The following is an 18,315-nucleotide window of genomic DNA, read 5'->3' as shown; positions in this document are numbered from 1 at the left end:
GACACAGCACCAAACCAGTCAGACAACATGGAAACAAATGGGTTGAGCTTTATTCCAAAAAAAAACTTTATTTGCTAAAACAACCTGGGCAGCCGGGGGTGCCCTATGTGGTCCATGGTCTTAGTTTGCTTACTCCTGGACTAAACTAAGTACAAAAGTATTTACCATAATAAATGATTATAATGGATAATTAAAAAAAAATATTTAACAACCTTGGATTTTTGCATATTGGTCACTGTATATAACAAAAAAATCTATGTTTTTGTTTAGTACTAAGTTTATAGTTTTTAAATACCATAAGAAGATAATTATTTCTGAAATTTTTTAGAATTCATGAAAAATTTTGTAGTAGCTTCCTGAAGACAGAAAATTCTCTTTGCATACATACTTAACCAAATTGTGCTTTCTAATCCAGAAATCAGCAACTAAAGTTAAAATAATTAACAGCATTAAAAATAAGTTCTATTTCTTTCTTTTCTCAAGAAAAATGCCCTTTCAGGTTTAATTTAATAATAAAGAGGTACCTATAAGACACACTTCCACTATATTACAGATGACCAAAAGACACATGAAAACATACTCAACATCACTAATCAGCCACGAACCAGTCACTCCAAGATATAACCTTACACCTGTCAGAATTGCCAGTATCAAAAGGGCAAGAAATAGGGGTGCCTGGCTGACTCAGTTGGAGGAGCATGTAACTCTTGATCTTGAGGTTGTGAGTTTGAGCCCCATGTGGGTGCAGAGATTACTTAAATAAAGAAATATTTAAAGACAAAGAAAGAAAGAAGAAAGAAATAGAGAAAAAGAGAGATAGAAAGAAAAAAAGAGGAAACCAAGGTGGCTCAATGGATTGAGTGACTGCCTCTAGCTCAGGTCATGACCCCAGGGTCCTGGGATTGAGCCTCACATGGCAGGGCTCCCTGCTCAGCGGGGAGTCTTCTTCTCCCTCTTCCCTTCCCTCTGCCCCAACCCTGTTTGTGCTCACTCTCTTTCAAAGAAATAAATAATATCTTAAAAAAAAAAAAAGACAAGAAATAAAAGAGTTGGTGAGAATGTAGAGCCAAAGGAACAATTGTGTGCTATTAGTGCAGCCACTATGGAAAATAGTATGAAGGTTCCTTAAAATATATGTTATTCTTTGCATTTATAGATATTATATATAATATGTACATCACATATTTATGTATATTACGTATTTATATATCTACATACATATACATATGGTGGAATATTACTCAGCTGCAAAAAGGATAAGATTTTTGTCATTTGCAATAACATGGATGGAACTAGAAGGTATTATGCTAAGCAAAATAAGTCAATCAGAGAAAGACAATTACCATATGATCTCATGATACCTGGAATTTGAGAAACAAGACAGAGGATCATAGGGGAAGGGAGGAAAAAATGAAACAGGATGAAACCAGAGAGGGAGACAAACCATAAGAGACTCTTAATCTCAGGAAACAATTGTGGGAGGAGTGGGGTGACTGGGTGATGGACATTGGGGAGGGTATATGCTATGGTGAGTGCTGTGAATTGTGTAAGACTGATGAATCACAGACCTGTACCTCTAAAACAAATAATACATTATATGTTAATAGAAAAAATAATAAAAAATAAAAATGACAACACCAAATGCTAGCAAGGATGGAGAGAAATTGGATGTCTCCTACTCTACTGGTGGAAATATAAAATAGTACAACCATTCTGGAAAATATTTTGGCAGTATTTTTCAAAAATTCAACATATACTTATTGAATAACCTAGCAATCCCACTTTTGGGCATTTAATCCAGAGAAATGAATACATACATTCACACAAAAACCTGTACACGATTGTACATAGCAGGCTTAACTGCAAAAGTCAAAACTGGAAATAACCAAAATGTCCTGCAAATAGGTCATGGGTAGGCGAACTATGCTATTTCCATATCGGGAAATATTAGTTAATAATAAAAAAGGAATGCATTAGTACACAGAAAAGCTAGGATAGATTCCAAGGGCATTATGCTGAGTGAAAAAAAAAAGTCCACTTCAAGAGGTAACATACTATATGATTCCATTTGTATGACACTCTTGACATGAAAAAATTACAAAAATGGAGAACAGAGTAGTGATTCGAGCCATTGTTAATGGTGAGGGAAGGGCTGTTGGTGTGATCATAAAGGAGTAGCACAACAAATCTTTCTGATAATGGGTTAGTTTTGTACCTTGCTTGCCATAGTGATCTCTGCATGTGTTCAAATGACACACAACGATACACACACTTTATACTAATGTCAATTTCCTGATTTTTGGTGTTATACTCTAGTATCCTAAGATGTAAGCACTGGAGGTTACTGGGTGGAGGATACATAGGACCTGTCTCTATTCCTTTTATAACTATCTGTGAATCTGTAAGTATTTCCAAGTAAAAGCTTAAAAAGGAAAATATGTATACTCTGCAATCCATTCTTTCAAAGAAAGTACACTCCCTACATTTTTTCAAGATGTTTATGACGCCACATTTCTCAAGTTAATAGCTTCTCTCTTTCCAACAGTTGACGAAACCAAATTATTTATATGCCAGAAGATTACTGTTTGTTTATTGTTTATTTTAATTAATAATGGAGTAAATAATTCTATAAATGTTATACTTGCCATGTCTTTAATAACTAATTTACAGTTCCTAATGGGTATCAAAAGATCAAGGACACCAAAATCATGATTTAATCAGAAACCTCATTTAACACATTAGTTGAAACCTCATTATTGACCTCACCAGCAGGCACTTTTGCTGGAGCTGCCAACAGGAAAACAAAATGTGACTTACTTTCTACTTTCCTCTATTTAAAAAATGAAGTAATGAATATAAATATGTCCCAGTTTGATATCTTAACAGCGTCCATAACACTTACTTTGGAAACTTTTTGCCTGAATAATTGGGCCATTGATTATTTCTGGAACATAAATTAAGCCCTCCAAATCGATCTTATTTGGATTTAAAAAGGTTTCCAGATTACTTTTGGTTTATGTATTTCAAATTATCTTCTTTGATAAATCTCTCTTTTTTGGAAAGACTTATTTCTTAAGCTGCTGCACTCAGCCATTCTTTAATCATTAATAGCAGCACATCCAAATATGTCTCACATGCTGCTTTCATAATTTACTAACATAGTTAAAATGTGCGTAAGAGTATTTTTAAAGGGTCTATTGGAATTCTTAGTGGTATCGTTTTCTTAAGAGTGGGAAAAGCCATAAAAAGAAAATCTCTTGTAAAAAGTACAAATACAGGTTCATAACTCCTTATCTGCAATTTTGAAATCCTCAAAAACAAACAAATAGCTATGGAAACGGAAATGTTTCCGTTTCCACCAACTAACTTGGTGGCCAGACTTGACCCAAAGGAATCTTGGGCTTTTTGCTAGTCTCTATGCAATCCACGGCTGTTAGTATTCTCACCTTTACTACAGAATGTAAATGTATGTATGTGTGCTCAGGATGCTGGCCTTGGAAGTATCCCACAATATATGGTATATGTACTATATTCTCTTGCCAAAATCTTAACATTTATGACTTATGAGATAGACCTGGCCCCAAGGGCTTGGGATGAGAATTACAGACCTGTCTTAGAAAAGTATAGGATAGGGGCACCTGGGTGGCTCAGTCATTAAGCATCTGCCTTCAGCTCAGGTCATGATCCTAGGGTCCTGGGACTGAGTCCCGCATTGGGCTTTCTGCTTGGCGAGGAGCTTACTTCTCCCTTCCCCATTCCCTTTACTTGTGTTCCCTCTCTCTCTCAAATGAATAAAATCTTTAAAAAAAAGAAAGAAAAGTATTGGATAGATATTTATATAGCACAAAAGTAAGAAATTATTTATCTGACAAATGAGTCCAGGAGTACAGATATTTCATGATATGAAATTTGAGAGGAGAATCAGATAAGTACCAAGGTGACCTTCATTTAATTAATAAGAAAATTAGGGGGGGTGGGAGGTATTCAGCAACTTGTGCAAAGAACAGTTGGAACCTAGGCATTCTGGTTTTAGAAATAGTGCTTTTAAACCACAAAAATGTTGTTGCTGAAGACTTCTTCTGAATGGCTTCACTGTCACAGCAGAGTGAGACTGAGTCTCTGATCTAAAAGTACCAGGATTTTATGGAAGTTCATACTCTTATAGGCAAAATCCTAGGCTCCAGCAGAGTGTCAGGCTGGCTCAAACTGGAGGATCCTTTTGAGGGGAATAATGAACAGCCCCAACAAAAATACTATGAGAACTCTTAGACTGTGGATTTCCCCTGTACAATGGCAGCGGGCCACCGTGAACTTCCAAGCAGCTCCTCTGTACCTCTTTTTTAAAGAGCTGAAGATTCAGGATCACCAGACATTTAAGGAAAAATACCAAACATGAAACAGATCAAAATAAAAAGGAAACTAAACAGGACAGGACGTAATACAGAAAGTAGAGAAAGTTTAAAATATATATGTGTGTGTATACATATATATGTATACATGTACACTGTATATGTACATATATATGTGTGTATATATAATATATATATGTGTGTGTGTGTATATATATATATATATTTCATTAGTACCTTCAGGGATTAGGAAGAGAAACCATATCAATGAAAGCAAAACAGGACTTAATAAAATAGGGAGGTGGGGGGGCGCCTGGGTGGCTCAGTGGATTAAGCCGCTGCCTTCGGCTCAGGTCATGATCTCAGGGTCCTGGGATCGAGCCCCGCATCGGGCTCTCTGCTCCGCAAGGAGCCTGCTTCCTCCTCTCTCTCTGCCTGCCTCTCTGCCTACTTGTGATCTCTCTCTCTCTGTCAAATAAATAAATAAATAAACCTTTAAAAAAAAATAGGGAGGTGGGTACTTTGGAGGATAAAATAGAGCACTCAGAAATTAAACATATAATAGCTGAACGTGAGAAGTTCAACAAAACTTTGGAAGGTAAAGTCAATGAAATTCCCCAGAAAGTAGTTCAAGAAAATAGAAATCAGAAAAATTAGAGAAGTTATCCCAGAAGCGCTTTTAGAATAGGCTTCCAGAAAGAGAAACAGATAAACGGTGGAAAGGAAATTATCCATTTATGGCACAGTTTCAAGAACTCCTAAGGGCCTGGAAAAAGAATTTTTAAAAAATCCAAGTGCATTATGCAATTTCATAATACCAGTAGTAAAAAGAAAATGCTAAGAACTTCTGATAATAGTTCAAAAATTTTCTAAAACTTTGTGGGGGAGGATAACAACAGACATATGGAAAGATGGGAACTCACGGAAATTCCTTAAACAAAGTAAGTATAACAGAAATGAGAGGTAACCATGGTGCCTTGCTTGGCTCAGCAGTAAGCGATGACATGGTAATATAAATCCTGATGACATAAATCCTAAAAGGATAAAATTTGTCTGTGGGATCTAAATTCCCAAATACTATGAAAGGAACCAAATAGGTAATATAAAATTTTTAAAAACTAAAAGAATGCAATTGTATTACTGAGAAATAGGAAGAAAGTTACTAAAACAAGGGTACTTAGGTGGCTCAGTCGGTTAAGTGCCTGACTTCATCTCAGGTCTGGATTTCAGGGTCCTGAGATTGAGCCCCTCATCCAGCTCCAAGGTCAGCAGGGAGTCTGTTTGCCCCTCTCCCTCTGCCTTTCCCTCTTCCCCTGTTCGTGCTCCCAGTCTCTCTCTCTCTCTAATAAACAAAACATTTAAAAATTTTTTTTAAAAGGGAGGAGTACTGATAGCCATTTGTATGTCTTCATTGGAGAAGTGTCTGTTCATATCTTCTGCCCATTTTTTGATATGATTATCTCTTTTGTGTGTGTTGAGATTGAGAAGTTCTTTATAGATCCTGGATATCAGCCTTTTGTCTGTACTGTCATTTGCAAATATCTTCTCTCATTCCGTGGGTTGTCTCTTTGTTTTGTTGACTGTTTCCTTTGCTGTGCAGAAGCTTTTGATCTTGATGAAGTCCCAAAAGTTCATTTTCCTTTTTGTTTCCTTTGCCTTTGGAGACATATCTTGAAAGAAGTTGCATACAGATGGCTATCAGACACATGAAAAAATGTTCATCATCACTAGCCATCAGGGAAATTCAAATTAAAACCACATTGAGATACCACCTTACACCAGTTAGAATGGCCAAAATTAGCAAGACAGGAAACAACATGTGTTGGAGAAGATGTGAAGAAAGGGGAACCCTCTTACACTGTTGGTGGGAATGCAAGTTGGTGCAGCCACTTTGGAGAACAGTGTGGAGATTCCTCAAGAAATTAAAAATAGAGCTTCCCTATGACCCTGCAATTGCACTACTGGGTATTTACCCCAAAGATACAGATGTAGTGAAAAGAAGGGCCAACTGTACCCCAATGTTTATAGCACCGATGGCCATGGTCGCCAAACTGTGGAAAGAACCAAGATGCCCTTCAACGGATGAATGGATAAGGAAGATGTGGTCCATATACACGATGGAGTATTATGCCTCCATCAGAAAGGATGAATACCCAACTGTTGTAGCAACATGGACGGGACTGGAAGAGATTATGCTAAGTGAAATAAGTCAAGCAGAGAGAGTCAAGTATCATATGGTCTCACTTATTTGTGGAGCATAACAAATAACATGGAGGACTTGGGGAGATGGAGAGGAGAAGGGAGTTGAGGGAAACTGGAAGGGGAGGCGAACCATGAGAGACTATGGACTCTGAAAAACAACCTGAGAGTTTTGAAGGGGTGGGAGGTGGGAGGTTGGGGAGCCAGGTGGTGGGTATTAAGGAGGGCACGTATTGCATGGAGCACTGGGTGTGGTGCAAAAACTATGAATACTGTTATGCTGAAAAGAAATTTTTAAAAAAGGGGGGGAGTACTAAAACAATGTTTGAAAGAGTTGAAATGGTTACTTCTGGGGAGGGGTTACCCAAATTAGAAAGTGAAAATTTTCTTCATTGTCCCCTATCTACAAAATAATCACATATACATTCAAAAAATTGAAATGTAAGAATATAACTTTCTCCTTGCAATCATTCTATTAATACTGGTATTTTGTTAATATATGCCTTTTCATTTGTGATGTTATTATTATTATTTTTAAAGATTTTATTGATTTATTTGACAGAGATCACAAGTAGGCAGAGAGGCAGGCAGAGAGAGAGGAAGGGAAGCAGGCTCCCCACTCAGCAGAGAGCCCGATGCGGGGCTCGATCCCAGGACCCTGGGATCATGACCTGAGCCGAAGGCAAAGGCTTTAACCCACTGAGCCACCCAGACGCCCCTTGTGATGTTATTATTAAGTTAACCAGGATTCATGTACATTTCACCTCAATCCATGTGGACCACTTCACCCTTTTAAATCACCATATAGGATTCATTCTCTGGTGTATTATTATTGTTATTATTATTGTCATTTGGATATTAGGGTGTTTCTGATATCTTGCTATTAGCAACAATATATTGGCAAACATCCTTATTACATTATTTGTGCCCACATGTGCTGCATTTCCTCAGAAAGCATTGTTAGAAATGATACTGCTGACTGAAAATCTGCATCTTTTCACAAAGATTTCTCCATTACTTTCCAGAATGTGAACAAATGTAGACTCCTACAAATCACATTGTCTACACATAATGATAAAGTTAAGTCTTTCATGCAGTATTTTTTCTTTCTATGATTTTGTTGTGAGAGATAAAACCTGATAGAGAAAAATGTAGCATTAATAGAAGTTAGGTTTTTCTTGCATTATTACTGAATTTAATGAGAATACCATTTGTCATAACTGTTTTCTGAATAGATTTTTTAAAACATTTGGTTTATTTTTCTCTATTCTGTTAAGAAAAAAATTCCAGTTCTATTTTGTGAAGAGTTTTAATAAAGATAAATGTTAAATTTATTTAATATTTTGACATTTATCAAGTTGTTTTCAGTAAATGTGTGCTCACAGACAATAAGTTCTTTGCAGTTTAAATAAGCAGCAGAATGGTTTTTTAATTATTATTTTAGAGAGCATATCTGAATAATTGTGTTTTGTATAAATAAACATGGATTTCTGAAGCCAGATTCTGAATGATAGGTTTACTGTACTGGAAGAGGACTCCCTGAAAGCTTATAACTTTTTCTTATCTAATAAAATACACAAGACTACTTACTTGACTGATTCAGGGAATTACTTTCTTTTTTTTTTTTTAAATATCCAAGGAGATTTGCCAAAGAGCATTTGTCATTTAGTCATAGAGCTGTATTTGAAAGGCTTATGAACCTTTTCAATAAATACACTTTTGTTTTCCTTTTATAGGGGCACAGCAATTGCTGGCATAGTGTTTGGAATTGTATTCATCATGGGGGTCATCGCTGGAATTGCCATATGTATCTGCATGTGTATGAAAAACAACCGTGGGACCCGGGTGGGCGTCATCAGGACTACTCACATCAATGCCATCTCCTCCTATCCCGGTAAACACAATCGCTCTCTCCTTCAGATTCATTAGTTATGCTCTACTGCTTGGATAGAGGAAACATTGAAGATTTTCAATGCAATGATCTCCAAGAATGGAGGGCATTTCTAAATTAATGCAGACTGAAGCTCTAGATTTCAATGGAGATTACTTAGGTCCAACTAATAAAATCTAGCTCACATTTGAACGTATTCATATTTGTAATGCTTGTCATCTTGCCTACAATTCCCAACCAGCCAGAGTTAAGAGAACTACACAGTTCATATCCACTGTATCTACCTGCCAGAGTTCTGAGAAGTAATTATAGAGAAAGTATAAGTGACATTTCTTAATCTTAAATCTGATTTAATAAGTGTGTTTGTCTTAAGAAAAAGGATGGAATAAAATTTTATGTATCCTCTGTATGCAAAGAAAACAGTTTTAACATAATATGAAAATTCTCAACATAGAGCAAAGGTAATATATTAATAATTTGATCGGTATTTGGTGAGAATCTTCTAGAATTCTACATATAAATATACTGAATACATATGATTCCATAAAGAAAATACCGCAATTTGCATTAGGTGATTACTCAGTAGTGCTTTCTAAGTCAGTCTGTATGTATATGTGCCATTTGACATATGAAAAGCAGTCAAGTTTGAATCTAACACATTATTAGAAAGATAATTTCCTATTGACAGTCACGTCCTTCCTTAGCCCCTGTAGAGAAGGTCCCTTCTACATGCAATCTGCCCCACGTGTCAATTCCCTAATAACCTTCCTCTCTTAACTTTTTCCCTGTCAACTTCAACTTGAAGGAGCAAATTTTAGATGAATGTGAGAATGAACATTTCTCCTGTTCCTCTTTTGTCAGTTCTTCCTCTTCTCCAAGTGTCTCAAGGGTCAGACACTTGTGTCTTTTTCTAGACTATATCTACACTTACATTCTTGGTTATATCATTTGGTCTCACAGTATTAAGTACTATTTGTATGTTAATGCCTCCCAAAGTTATAAACCTCCATTCCAAACCTCCTTCCTGAATTTCAGATGCATTTTTTATAATAAATTCTGATTTTATTGCATTACTATCAGTATCAGTATCTATGTTATTTCTTTTTTTTTTATTTGTTTATTTACAGCATAACAGTGTTCATTGTTTTGGCATCATACCCAGTGCTCCATGCAGTACGTGCCCTCCCTATTACCCACCACCTAGTTCCTCAACCTCCCACCCCTCCGCCCCTTCAAAACCCTCTGGTTGTTTTTCAGAGTCCATAGTCTCTCATGGTTCATCTCCCCTTCCAGTTTCCCTCAACTCCCTTTCCTCTCCATCTCCCCATGTCCTCCATGTTATTTGTTATGCTCCACAAATAAGTGAGACCATATGATACTTGACTCTTTCTGCTTGACTTATTTCACTCAGCATAATTTCTCCCAGTCCCGTCCATGTTGCTACAAACGTTGGGTATTCATCCTTTCTGATGGAGGCATAATACTCCATTGTGTATATGGACCACATCTTCCTTATCCATTCATCCGTTGAAGGGCATCTTGGTTCTTTCCACAGTTTGGCGACCGTAGCCATTGCTGCAATAAACACTGGGGTACAGATGGCCCTTCTTTTCACTACATCTGTATCTTTGGGGTAAATACCCAGCAGTGCAATTGCAGGGTCATAGGGAAGCTCTATTCTTAATTTCTTCAGGAATCTCCACACTGTTCTCCAAAGTGGCTGCACCAACTTGCATTCCCACCAACAGTGTAAGAGGGTTCCCCTTTCTCCACATCCTCTCCAACACACGTTGTTTCCTGTCTTGCTAATTTTGGCCATTCTAACTGGTGTCAGGTGGTATCTCAATGTGGTTTTAATTTGAATTTCCCTGATGGCTAGTGATGATGAATATTTTTTCATGTGTCTGATAGCCATTTGTATGTCTTCGTTGGAGAAGTGTGTGTTGATATCTTCTGCCCATTTTTTGATATGATTATCTGTTTTGTGTGTGTTGAGTTTGAGAAGTTCTTTATCGATCCTGGATATCAACCTTTTGTCTGTACTGTCATTTGCAAATATCTTCTCCCATTCCGTGGGTTGCCTTTTTGTTTTGTTGACTGTTTCCTTTGCTGTGCAGAAACTTTTGATCTTGATGAAGTCCCAAAAGTTCATTTCTGCTTTTGTTTCCTTGGCCTCTGGAGACATATCTTGAAAGAAGTTGCTGTGGCTGATATCGAAGAGGTTACTGCCTATGTTCTCCTCTAGGATTCTGATAGATTCCTGTCTCACATTGAGGTCTTTTATCCATTTCGAGTTTATCTTTGTGTACGGTGTAAGAGAATGGTCGAGTTTCATTCTTCTACATATCGCTGTCCAGTTTTCCTAGCACCATTTATTGAAGAGACTCTGAATTTCAGATGCATTTGATCCCACTGCCTGCTAGACATCTCAGCTTGGATGTCTCATAGCTATCTCAGGTTGAACATGTTCAATGATATACTTCTGATCATCCCCCCAAACCTCCTCTACTCACAGCCTTTTTCCTCTCAACTGATGACATCTCTGGACTTCCAATGGCTTAGGCCAAAAATCTTTGAGTCATCCTTGACTCCTTGCCTCCATCAAACCTGCACACAAACTACTAGGAAAACTTCAAGTTCCATCTCCAAGTGTATACAGGGTCTGACTACTCACTGTTCCCACTGCTCTCTACTCGTGGGAACCACCCTCAGCTCTCACCTGCATTACTGTGATTATATCCTTACTGCTCTTCCAGCAGCCACCTTTGACCCCCAGGGGTCTATTCTAAACCCAGTAGCCAGATTGAACCTTTTAAAGTAGATGCCAAATAATATCATTCTTCTAGTCAAAATCTTCCAATGGCTTTCCATTTTCTCCAGAGAAGAGTCAAGCCAATGGTTCCTCATTGTATCCAGAGTAAAAAGCAAATTCCTGACCAGGGCCTGCAAAGCAATGCATGAATTGACCCATCTTTTTATTTCTCTGACTTCATTTCCTTCTCTACTCCCTCTTGCCACTCTGCCTTCAGGCACATACTTCTGTGAACACAAACACACTCCATATGAACACAACATGGCACGCTCTCATCTTAGATCTTTGCCTAGAATATGGACTCCCTCACTTAATTCAAATTTTTGATCAAAGATCACCTCCTGAATGAAGCCTACTCTGGTCTATTTAAAATTGTCTTATGTCCCTCCCCATTGTGTCCTCTGTATTCTACTCTGTATTTTTTTTTTTCCAGAGTGCTTTTAATCTTCTAAGATACCATATAGTTTGTCCAATTGTTACATGTATTGTTCAATTTCCAACCCCTCCTCCTAGATCCACAAGGCAGGGATCATGATCTATTCTGTTCACCATCCAGTCCCAAGTAAAATACCAGGACTGGCACATAATGGGCACTCAGCAGATACAGCTGAACAAGTAAGGAGCACAATCCATGATAAGTTATATAAGTTAGTTATATATCAAAACCCAGGGAATTTACCATAAAATGCACCCTGGAATGTGAGCTTTTACTCACTACAAAAGCAACTCACAATTTTGAATCTTTCCAACTTACTAAAAATATTTTTGGGATTGGTGTAATGATATTAGAAACAGGGTATAAGGAAAAAACAGGGGAATGATTTTTTATTCTTCACATCTCCTGTTTGTTTTGTTTTTTTTTTTAACCTGGTCAATCCATAACTCAAGGGAACAGAGGAGGGCCAGACAGATACATTATCTGGAGAGATGGGAAGGAAAAGCCCTCTGTAGATAATATTCCAGATACAATTTTGCTTGATCAAAGCTTAGTTAAAATTAAACATTAAAGACTTTAAAACATTAAAAACATTTTATAAAATTAGAATAGAAGATACAAAATATTTTAATGTGAGAGTTTATGTCTTCCTGAGCTTGAAGTTTCTCTTTCATGCATGGAAGCATGTTTTTGAAACTTTAGAGTGGCATCCTTTATACTGGCAGATCACAGCAGCATGTTACATTTTCAGTAAATGCATTGTTCTGGGAACTGAATAATGTGAGAAACATAATAAACCTTATGGTGGAAGCATTTTTACTACAAAAAAGCTAGATCTTCAAAAAACATAATGTGCTTGATTACTTCTCATTTCCTTCTCAAAATCACTAATTAAGCTTTTACTTAAAAGATAAGAAAAAACACAGAGTAGTATTGAATGTTTTTCAAAGTCTTCCATACTTAGAAATATAAAATATTTTTACCTACATTAATTAATTAGCCTTGTGATAAATGAGATAACAACCTAATTTATTGTATAGTCCTTCAGCCTGGGGGTCACATACATGAGTAGAAAATAATTTAGCCAAGGTCATATTCTTCAGTGAAAGCCTTGTGAAAACCGTGGTGAAAGTGCCCAATGGGGATACCTACAATGAATATTATTACTGTGCACTGGGGAGGAGATTACTGAAAAAAGGTGATCTTCCATACCTGATTATTTGTTGGAGAGTGACCTTCCAAAATTGTTTTTTATTCCTGCCATGATGGGTAGAATGAACAGTTTACGTATTTTTAAAACCATCAGTGTGAAAATAAAAATTATTTGTCAAGTCTTATACTTCCACTACTTTCCAGAACTTCACTGTAAAAAAAAAAAAAAGTGATCATGTTAATCCTTTAAAAAAAAATAGGTTCACATGAGAGACATGGACTCTGAGAAACTACCTGGGGGTTTTGAAAGGGCAGGGTGGGAGGTTGGGGGAACCAGGTGGTGGGTAATAGGGAGGGCACGTGTTGTATGGAGTACTGGGTGTTTTGCAAAAACAATGAATACTGTTACGCTGAAAAAAAAAATAAATTAAAAGAAAAAAAAGTAAAAAAAAATAGGTTCAGATGATACACACTGAAAGAAAACAATATAGAAAGACTATAACAGAAGGCTTGGCAAAAACATAAAAATCAAATGGCAACCAAAGAAAAGCGAGACATTCAATACTATCAAGATTATTTGTGATCTGAAGTCTATTATTGAGTCCCCTGGTGACTGATGATAGATTAGATAGATAGATAATAGAGAGATTTAGGTCAATCCTGGAAAAGCAGGGGAGGTTCTTGGGAACAGAAAAATTATAAAAGATACATGTACAAAGCAGTTGTGGAATTGGAAAAATCATCATTTTAAAACCATCATGAGGAAAGCCTGGAACAAGAGTCATTAATGGTGTTAAATCTGGGAGGAGAAGTTGCAGTGGAGCAGCTCATTTGCATGGTCAGAAAGTATCCAGTCCCAGATTTGTTCCTAGTTATAAGGAGAAAAATAGTAATTACACAGTGGAGAAACCAGACAACATCTTGGCCAGGTGGTAAAGATTAACATCACCAAAAACAGGGTAGATGGACATCTTGCACCTTTGGGTGTTAATTACTCTGAGGATGACACAACTTCATGTATGTAGGATTCTGGCTGAAAGTGCACAGCCTGAATCTAAACATGAGAATAGATCTGGCAAAGTGAAGTTAAGGAACATTCTATAAAATAACGGAGTTGTGGTCTTTAAAATCTCTTGGGAATATTTCATTAAGAAATCAATTCTCTAGGGGCACCTGAGTGGCTCAGTCAGTAGAGCCTCCAACTCTTGGTTTTGGCTCTGGTTATAATCTCACGGATCATGGGGCCAAGCCCCAAGTAGTACTCCATGCTCAGCAAGGAGTCTGCTTGAAGATTCTCTATGCCCCTGACCCCACTCATTCACATGTGCACACTCTCTTTCTCTCTTAAATGAATAAATAAATCTTAAAAAAAAGAAGTAAAAATTCTATTTGCATCATTGAATTCACAAATGAGGGCTGCCTTATTAGTAAATGTACTGAATATGTGGAGACGTTCCTGTACTCATCAAAGGATTTGGTGATATGAGGATATTCTCTTCTGATTGTGCCTATATTCTTACTGAAATTAGAAGCAAGTCTTCTCCTGAAAGTGGGCTGAGGGGATGCTTGTAGGTAAGGAATCTCCGAGAATGCAGGGGGAGTGGTGAAATACCTATAGGAATGCATAATTTCCAAGCAATGCCAAGAGTATCAACACTTAAGAATATAGTCATTCATTGAAAATTATATCAATCAGTATGATTGTGCATTTTTCTCTAGCCACATGAAGCTCCTAGATACAAGTCTAGGAGAGCCAAAATGTTGAATTTAATCAAGATTGGAGTTTTGTCAGGCAACAGGGAGAAAAAGAGATAAGAAGGTTGATGATAAATGCACAGAAATAATTTTAGTGATGGACCATAAATCTAAGCTGAATAAAGAAAGACATGAGACAGGAAAGCAGTGACATCAGTTTAAATTAACTTTTTAAATGTCATCAGTAAAATTGGAAATCTAGGTGAGATTTAAGATACGTTGGAATGTGTATTCTAGAAAGATGAAAAGTAGTGGTCAGATTTACATAGGTACAACAAGGGTGAGAAAAAGATTTTTAAAACAAAAAAAATCCAGATGTTAAAAACATGATTAAAGAAAACAAGGTGATACAAACACACTGTTTAACACTTCATGAAGTGGACAGTCTTTGTACGGAGAACTGTAAAGTAAGTGGAAGGCAGGGAGCTTTTTAGGATAAAGAATTAAAAAAAAAAAGCAACAACAGAAAAATAGAAAATATCTGATTGGCTGGGGCCACGTAGTTAACCTGTTTGGGGTGAAGAGGAACAGGAAGTAAGTATAGAGCTTAGAGTTGGCTTGATGTTTGGGGATTAGGTGACTGGATATGTGAAGCTTCCCATCAAGTGAAGCTTCACAAGGACATGAAAGTTATCTAAGTTTCAGTTTGCTGCTGTGGCACCTGGGGTAGGAGAAAGCTCCAGCTTAGGGCTAGAAATTCACCTCAACATATGAATGATGAAATCATCAAGAATGCTAACAGAAGTCCTGTTGCAGAGAAAGATAACAGGCTTGATGCTAAACCATCAATGAATAAGAGTCTAGGGCAGAGCAGACCAGAGGTATTAACATGGAGGAGTTATATGAGGAGCTATATGAAAGTAGTATAATCTCGTGGTGTATGCTAAAATAGAGCTTAGGTTTTTAAGGAGAGAACATAGACCCTGGTTTGAAAAATGGCTATGAGAATCCAAGAAAACACCCAGTGCATCTTCTGAGCCTATAGGATGTAGGAAGTTGGGGCTGGGCAGTGGGGAGAATGCTTCTGATTTAATACTGCTGCAGAGGAAGCTGCGCTCTCAAGGGAAAATCTGACTTTAATGAAAATAGAAATGTTCAGTGAATGTCCACTTCTGCTCCCTGACACAACTATCTCATGCATTCTTCTCTCTTCTCAAAGTTCAAAAGCCCCCTTACTTTTCTCACTCTCAGTAGATCTTATTTCTCTGGAAAACAGACACAATTAGAAGAGGACTTCTCATATTCTGAGCTAGAGTCACATGCAAAGAGATGGAAAGAAGAGCATACGAATGACAGACTTTGTGATCTCCTGAGCACAGTGAAAGGTGGTGGGGCAAGTTTAGAAAATTAATGAGATTTGATGTGTAAAGGCTTCCAGAATTAAAGGTTTACAATGAAAGATGTTCTAAGAGTTTGTCCTCTTGGTTACAGAGGAATGTGGAACATGACTAGACTTGTCTTGATGTAATCTGAGGGGAAGGGGAATGATAGCTTCTAATAATATCATCCTTTTGGGAATTGCATCTTGGGCCACTGTTGAGGAGAAATGGGCAGGATTGGGCTTTGTGGTGGGGGTGAAGGCAGTGGAGGTCTTCCTAGGAGCCCTGTGGGCTTCTGCTCTGAGAAGATTCAGGAAAATTGGGAGTAGGGTGGTTTGGGGGATGGTGGAGGAGTAGGTTCTCTCCTAGCAATAATATTAGAAAGGTCTTTAAAAATGTCATAAGCTCCAGACACCTGGGGGGCTCAGTAGGCTAAGCATCTGCCTCCAGCTCAGGTCATGATCCCAGGAATCTGGGATCAAGTCAAAAGATCTGGGATCTTTTCAAAAATGTTATAAGCTAATGCTAAGGTGTATTAAAAGACAAATTGAGGCATACCAGGAATTCTAAGAGTTTATTTGAACAAAAATTGATTTGAATCAGACAACACCATACCGGAAGTGGTTAGGAGTACCCTGCCTTATACAGAGCAAATGTAGAAGCAAAGAAAAGAAATTATTTCACTGGCTATAGCTTAAAGATTATTTGACAATTTGTGATTGGTTGTCCTTAGTGTTTTGATTTTGTAACTTTGAAGCACTTACACGCCTACATTTTGGTTTGCTCACTATGACAATAGAGCCACCTCGGTCTAATAGGCTCCCTGAGATCATGACCTGAGCCGAAGGCAGCGGCTTAATCCACTGAGCCACCCTGGCGCCCCTCAATACAAAAATTTTTAAACATGTTGAAAAAAAGTCATGAGATTCCCCTGTCCTACTAGATATTAAAACCATTTAAAATCAATAATAATTGGGGTGTTTGGGTGGCTCAGTGGGTTAAAGCCTCTGCCTTCAGCTCAGGTCATGGTCCTGGGGTTCTGGGATCGAGCCCCACATAGGGCTCTCTGCTCAGCAGGGAGCTTGCTTCCCCCTCTTTCTCTGCCTGCCTCTCTGCCTACTTGTGATGTCATCAAATAAATAAATAAAATCTTTAAAAAATGATAAAATAAAATCAATAATAATTAAAATGAGGTGTTAATGGTATAAAAAGATATGCCTTGGTTATTGAAACAGAACTAGTACATTAAAACTTTAGGATTGGTAACAAAATAATGTGACAAATGATTTTTAAGAAACCATGTAGATAATTTCGCCTAACCAAAATTTAAATCTTAAGAAAAATAAGCTTTGCCATGAAAATACACCAAATAAAATAACAGATATAAGGAAGCTTTAAATATATAAATTTAAATGAAAAAAGCTCAGAAATAGTTTGCTATGAATCAGGTATCCAAAAGACAAGACAAATTTTTACGTTTAACAATAAAGAAGAGATAAAAAAAGATAACTATCCCTATGTTTTGTAATATTGTAGAAAACTATAATCCACATTAAGGATAAATGGTATATTTGCTATCCTTAAATCAGAGAGTTGGAATATTGATGATGAAAGAATTTCAAAGGCACCATACCTCTAGCTGCATCTATATTTCTTTAAAGATGTTTTGACCTTTAGGAAAGAACAAAACCTTTTAGAGTTAATCAGGACTTTCCTAAAATTGATACCTTGAAAAGTTTACTTCCTAGTGAAACCTTATTATCGGCGAGAAAGAAGGATAGCACGGTCTACAGTTATACAAGACTTATTTCAAAATATCTTCCAGTAGCTGATGCTATAAAAGATGTGCCATGTTTATTTCATGATGAATAGCCCTCAAAATATTGCTTTTCTGCATTATATAATCACTTTATCAAAATTCAAAGGCTATATATGTAGAAGGCTATATGAATCTAATCATATCTTAAATTTTCATGTTCAACATGCAGCTGTATAAACCATAGGGAATCTCACTGAAATGTCCTCTAACAGTTTTAATGCAGACAGCAAAATATAAATGCTCTGTTACCAAAGCATAAATAGACACCACGGTTTCATGACAGAGATTGATGCAAAATCAATCTGTAGAATCATTCAGCGTGTGCTCTTCAAGTGGGAGGCAGGGAAAAGCTACAATACAAACACAGCCTAGAACCACACGCTTATAAGAAACAGTTCAATAGGCATCCAGCTGTAACTGCCTATTTTACATGGAGCCTGTATTTCTTGGCTTGGATGAAGTATATCTAAACCTCTTTGTCTTAGTCCTCATGGATATCATGAAGCAAAGGAGTGGGTGTAATGCAGAGGGAATGTGTGTTTAGACTCCACAGGAGTCATTCCATTTTGTTATAGAAAACAAA

At 37.1% G+C, this 18,315-nt stretch overlaps 1 protein-coding gene and 1 long non-coding RNA gene across 2 annotated transcripts in view; one reads left to right on the top strand and one right to left on the bottom strand.

Annotated features, from left to right (window-relative positions):
• LOC123940098 overlaps nucleotides 1-18,315 on the bottom strand; it is a 315,785-nt gene that overhangs the window by 18,387 nt on the left and 279,083 nt on the right. The gene's annotated exons all lie outside the window — the stretch shown is intronic.
• Nucleotides 1-18,315, top strand: part of CYYR1 (cysteine and tyrosine rich 1) — a 104,579-nt gene that overhangs the window by 77,999 nt on the left and 8,265 nt on the right. Inside the window, exon 3 of the mRNA XM_046002444.1 lies at nucleotides 8,285-8,442. Within this exon, the coding sequence (XP_045858400.1) occupies nucleotides 8,285-8,442 (158 nt within the window). The remainder of the gene's footprint in view (nucleotides 1-8,284; nucleotides 8,443-18,315) is intronic.

The sequence above is a fragment of the Meles meles genome, chromosome 4, assembly GCF_922984935.1.
Source record: "Meles meles chromosome 4, mMelMel3.1 paternal haplotype, whole genome shotgun sequence".
NCBI classification, from domain to species: domain Eukaryota; kingdom Metazoa; phylum Chordata; class Mammalia; order Carnivora; family Mustelidae; genus Meles; species Meles meles.
The sequence above is the reverse complement of the archived record's forward strand: the minus strand, read 5'-3'. Positions and strand labels throughout refer to the sequence as shown.